At 44.8% G+C, this 6,275-nt stretch overlaps 1 protein-coding gene across 2 annotated transcripts in view; it reads right to left on the reverse strand.

The window, feature by feature from the left end:
• Positions 1-4,980: 4,980 nt before the first annotated feature.
• Positions 4,981-6,275, reverse strand: part of LOC311326303 (AP-1 complex subunit mu-1-like) — a 28,632-nt gene continuing 27,337 nt past the window's right edge. For both annotated transcript variants that reach the window (XM_084459182.1, XM_084459183.1), the window contains exon 12: positions 4,981-5,991. In XM_084459182.1, coding sequence (XP_084315308.1) covers positions 5,969-5,991 — 23 coding nt within the window. In that variant the 3' untranslated portion in view covers positions 4,981-5,968. The remainder of the gene's footprint in view (positions 5,992-6,275) is intronic.

Raw genomic sequence — 6,275 nt, forward strand, 5'->3', positions numbered from 1 at the left:
TTCCCCCCGTGTGTTAGTGAGGGTGTGCGTGTCTGTGTGTGTGTTAGTGAGGGTGTGTGTGTGTGTGTGTGTGTGTGTGTGTGTGTGTGTGTGTGTGAGAAGAGGGTGTGGTGATAGGAGCAGCACCTCCAACATGCCTCGCCAGTAAACCTGATACTAACGCTGGAGTTTCACCCCCCCTGCGGAGGAGAGGGGGGGGGGGGTTGGAGATGGTTACCTGTACATTACCATTAGAGGCCGGACAGCTCAGCTATTCTGAGTCTTGTTCTTCCCAAGAAGTCTGACTTGCCATGCATGACAAATCACCAAGCTTTGCACATGGGTCCAGTCCTACGCCAGAAGTCCTCAACGGGCATTATGGGCCAATTAGTCCTGATGGTGGTGAAGTCTAGAATGTAAACAAATCATAACCAATCAGCAGTACGTGCTATCACGTTGCAACCACCACCAACATGTTGGCCCAAGTGAGCAGAAACATCCATATACATTGAGCTGGCAGGGATTACAGTATGAAGTCCATCTGTTTTTCACAAAAACTTTAAAAGTTTATTTATTATTCTATTAAACTTTTTTTTTTTTTTGTCAATTGACACCTCAATTGCTACTCTGCATCTTCAGACTGTCCTCCACAAACAATCTTCACAGATTTTTGAAATTTGAAAAAATTAAGCCCACAGCACATCTACTGTAAATGTTTTACGGTGAACAGTACTGTATGCAGCTACTGCAAATACTCTCTCAATAAATCTCGAATGAAAAAAAGTCAGCATGTCCATGACATGGTAAATGTAATGTGACGTTTTTCTGCATGTTATCTCAAAAACAGAATTTTTGACAATATTTTGAATCCTGTCCTCACTCCTCTCCTCAAACTATTACTTTCAAATGGAGAAGAAAATACAGTACACTACCCACAATCCTAATAGTGTAACCCATTGCAACATCTCATTCCATGGTTACAGCAAGCTCCACCAATCAGAGATGTCACTGTTGACAACCCCGTCCAAAACCCCGCCCAACCCCGACCCTAGGACTACAACCTGCAAACTGACCCTGATATTTTCTCTGATTGAGCACACCTGCACAAAATCTAATCTGCAGTTAGAAAATATTTCAAATCCCAGCCATAGATAGATAGGGGAAAGAGGGATCGATTAGCTTCTCACTTGGCAGGTAGCTCCAGAAAATCATGTATAGCCCTTGTTGTCATCAACGGGACCCCTGTAGAGAGAGTGGACAGCTCCAAGTATCTTGGCATCCAGATCACTAAGGAGCCGACATGGTCAACACACATAGACACTGTGGTGAGGAAAGCACGTCAGAGACTGGACCACCTCAGACAACTGAGGAAACTCAGAGCGTCCCACCAGATCTGACGGAGCTTCTACTCATCCACGATCGAGAGCAACCTGACTGGGAATATGACCACCTAGTACGGGAACAGCAGCTCTTTGGATCACAAGGCCCTACACAGAGTGGCACGGTCAGCTGAATGTACCTTGGGGGGGGGGCACTCCCCCACCTCGAAGACATCTATTCCAAAAGATGCAAGACCAAGGCCAACAAGACTTGCACATAGTCCTCCATGGGAGCAGTGAAAACAAGCACCAGGGGAATGTTTATGTCCAAGCGATGCCAAACATGTAAAAACATTTGGATTACGATTTCACAGTAGAGCATACTGAGACTGGTAAGATTACACCCTGTGCTTCCCGTCTCGGAAAAGCACATTTATCATAGTTTTGCCAACGCGTTTACATATGCCACATTGACCTCCATTGTAGCCCAGTGAGAGCCTGCATTAAAAACTGCAGCTAGCTCAATACTGGGAACGATCAGTGAAATTATGGTGTTTGAGGTTCATGGTAGACACTCACAAATAGGGCTACTGCATATGTTGAAAATAGCACACTATTTAATGTGGTCTGGGTGTAGGTAGTGTTATGTTATTTTTTAAATAATTTATTAAATTCTTTTATAAATCCATTGGCATGGGTTTTAATTATTATTTTAGCTGAGCTACATGATATTATTGCAATCTCTGCACAACGTAGCCTACCGTAGGCTACCGCGTGCGTGGGCTACCCTACAACATCCCATAGGCCATGTCCAGCCACTCCAGCTTCGTGTGGAAATATTTCTGAGCAACCAAAAACATAAATTAGGCCTATTTAATTTCCCAGGCTACTGTTAGGCGAACTTTATAAAAAGACCTACCTCTGTTTTTCTCATATTATGGCTGCAAACCTGTTTTTTATTTATTTTTCGAGACAATTATAATTGCACAGGCTGTCACTGCTGCTGCTGATTATTATTGCCATTTAAACTGCGTTCATTTAGATGACAAACAGCACACAAACACGCCTCTAGAGTCCAAGCTATTCTGCATGTGAACTTTATCTCAATATAGATTCTAGGTCAAAATTGAGTTGTGTGCACTGTGTGCGCTCCACACCATAAAATGAAAAACATAAATATTTTTCCCGGGAATACCTTTAAAGAGAGCCGCAAATCCCGGGAGGAAAAAAAATGCAAATTTCATGAAAAATATTTAACCCTAGTAGAGAGGGGCTGAGGAAATACTGCAGGAGCTCCAGCAGGGTTACACAAGTCCACCACAAAGTCAACAGAACCATAACAACTGGTCAAACATTAACACCGCTTATTGTGTGCTTTTACAAGACTTACTAAACAGGGGTGAAATGTGGCCTAAGTCAGGAACACACACACACACACACACACACACACACACACACACACACACACACACACACACACACACCTGATCACAGTGACCCGATAGCCGCCCACACAGCAGCGGAGCTCGCTGGCCTGATAAGGACCTGAAGCTATTCAGGGACATAAAGATAAGGGCAAATCCATAAATACATTGAATGGCATTTAAAAGATCATTTATTAGATGACTCATACTGTAGTGCCGGCGTATGGACCGCCGGGTAAAAAGGAAATCCCGGCTAAAACGGCCGAGCGCTCCTCGGAGTAGGAGCAGCGCTGGAATGGAGTCGTTAACCCACTGAGCAAAGACACGTCTAAAAGACGTCTTTTAAATGTCTTTTTTGGACGTTCAAAGACATCCAATTAGGAGCCAGAATGATTTTTTTTTTTTAACGTTCAGATATTGAACCCGTTCTGCACGTCCACAGATGTCTTAGAGGGGTCCAAGCCAGACGTTTGAATACACCAAAGATACACTCACCCCCCCCCCCCCCCCCCCACACACACACACACAGACAGACACACACACACGATGAGGTTGACTGACTCCAGTGGCGAGGGAGGGCGCAGGACGACCAGCTCCTCTTCACAGCTGGAAGAGTCTTCCAGAGCGCCAGTTGACCGGTGGACCGTCTATGGTGCGCCAGCGGCACGTTGGTCTTCTCCCAGGATGTGCTCCCCTTGCCTTTCCCAGCTAGCACGGAATATTCCCATAACATTGGCAAACATTCCCAACACGTTCTGATGATGTTTTCACATTCTTCGAACAAATTATTTCTAGCTGGGTTGTCGCCCAAAACCGTTTAGAGTAATCTACCGCTCCCTGGAGAAGCCCACAAGAAAAATGCTGTATTGTTGCATTGTATCGTGTTCAATCAAACCCAATAACAATGCCGGTCATGTTTTGTTTTCAGTTCGTTCTATAGCCTACCATGAGGGAGACAAACATACTCCAGGAGCTTGCTCGATCGCCTTGTTGAGAGGGGTCAGGGAAGAATTTTTACAGATCACTTATCTGGCCCCCGGGTGATTACTGTTTTCTTGCTTCCCTCTGGAATATGTAGAGAGTGGGTCGTATGCCCACCTCCCTTGTTCTCTGTAAAGCGCATTGTGTTGCCTCTGGGTATGAAATGCGCTATACAAATAAAGCTTTGATTGATTGATTGAGAGAGAAACAGACCGAGATGAGACGAGAGGAAAAGAGAAACAAAAGAGTCAAGGAGAGACCAATTAGAAGTGACTGATGACAGCCAGACGCTTCATTAACGAGGGCTGAAGACCGTGGCCTTCCTCAGTTGCAGGAGGACGAGAGATTCTAAGTTAAGCCAACTGCTGTGAGCGGGGGGAATACACACGGCAATAAATAAAACGCGCAGTCCTGCGGTCTTTGGGCCTACAGCTGGTCCCCTGTTCTAGTCGAGTTATGAGTGCAGAGGGAGTGGGTTGGATTGACAGGCTGTATGGGCTCTTGACAGCACTGTCAACGGCTATAAACTAGTGGCACCATGAAGCATCCAGCTACTTCAGGGGCCACTTTGAGATCCCACCATTAACCAGGCCAGGTCAAGCCTGGCTTATGTGCGTGGCTGGCTTGTTTCTCTTCAGGACTGGTAGGACGGAAGCTAGTCATGCCACTGAAATAGCTGTGAATTGAAATGACATGAAATGATGTCTGATAAATTAAGATAGGTCTTGTCGCCTGGACACATCAGTTCCAATGCTTCCAATGCTAATCCAGCACAATGAGAGCGGGATAGCCAGTTAGCTCATGAGCTCACAACAACTAGCAGCAGCTTCTATAACATGAATGGTAGTGGTCAGTGGCTAAAGCAGTTACCCTGATGATAACATAAAGTCATTTCCACTGTCTCCCGGGTGGGAGTCCAATGCTCTGACCATTACTCTACTTGTGCAGTGGAGATCGGCGGGTTGATTTTGGTGTCCTTGATTTTGGTGTGCTGGGACTACTGCCTCTTGTGGTGCCAACAGAGAAATGCAGGCCAACATTGTCCGGAGTGACGGAGGGAGGGAGTGATAACCGGACAAACGCTATACTAGGTGCGCTGGCTTACAGGCATGCACAAAAAAAGGCCACACAGCTGAGAGGGCTAAAGTCTCAGCAATATTTCAAGATGGGTGTCTGGCAAGAAATAGAGTAGTAGCCTACAAATGTATTCAAGTGTCTGGCAAGAAATGTAAACAAACTTGAACTTTAATAAATGCAAGTACAGGTCCAGGGCAGGCTTACAGTAGTGAAGCATCTTGCAGCTAAAATAGAATAAAGTACAAATGTAGGTAAGATAAAATAAAAGTAAGGAAAAAATATTTGCACTACTTGTTAAAATATATTAAAATGTATAGAAACTGGTTTCAATTTGTATGATGACTTGTGAGTCTAGTTATGAAAACGAAAAATTCTTGTGACTTGTGAGTCTACTTAAAAGAATGAAAAATTCAGAAATATTGCACTTTCTTATAGTTAGTAGTACTTGAAGTTGACATTGAACTGGCCCTCCTTTGAGTTTAGACACCTGATCTAGATGAAGTGGCCTATAGCTCCCTTTGGGCTATCTTGTATGATCGAAACCTGTTGATTGGCTACTGTCCTATAGCGTACTAGGCTGCGCATTCAAACAACTACCGGCTTTTCAGTGCACTCATAAATAATTCAGATACATTGATCTGTATTGACACCAAAGCCAGAGATGTTTAGATTCATCTGCATCCCCATATTTGTTTTGATCAAACAATTCTACCTAATGCTAGCAATGAAACACCAGCAGCAAATCAATCCTAGGCTTCTCGACTTGTTGCCGTTCTTGTTGTTGTTGTTGTTGTGTAGACTTGTGACCCGTTAGCAGCTCTTCTTTTACGGTAGCCTCCAAACTCCCACTTGGTGAGTTTCCCCGTCTTTGAAAACGAGAGTTTATGGTGTTTTTGAAGGATTTTGTCTATGCGCCTATGAATCCATTGAGTGTGCTAGCGGTGACGGGCTATATCTCCAGAGTGCACCGTTTGACGAAACTTTGATATTGGCCGTTGTATATGATCTTAAATAACCTTATAACATGGCTTTTAATGCTAAATTCCGAACCTGACGTCCATGACACAGGAGTCGAAGTAGTTGTATAACCATGACTAAGTTCATCCATCAATCCGTTCATCCATCCGACCAGGTCCTTCAATCCAACCGGGGCAGACTGGTCCATCCAACCACTGCTGAAGAGCTGGTCTACTGGGTCCTCAGCTGGTAGTCTGGGAGAGGGAGAGGAAGAGAGAGAGACAGGGACAACATCAGTCGAACCATCAGCCAGATCCATCAGTAGACAGACACACAGAAGCTGCTTGGTTCTAGGGCTGTCACGATCGTCCAATGAGCCGTCTGAGGCCAACTGTGGCTAACCGGATTATCGTCAGAGGGGGGTCTAAGGCACCTACTTCTGGGTCTAGCACTAATGCACAGAGAAGAAGAATTGATCCAAATGAATGATTTTCCTTCCATCCTTGCTTCAGGAGCCAATCACAGAAGACGCTGCTGT

Source organism: Borostomias antarcticus (genome assembly GCF_949987555.1).
Source record: "Borostomias antarcticus genome assembly, chromosome: 26".
In the NCBI taxonomy this organism is placed as follows: Eukaryota; Metazoa; Chordata; class Actinopteri; order Stomiiformes; family Stomiidae; genus Borostomias; species Borostomias antarcticus.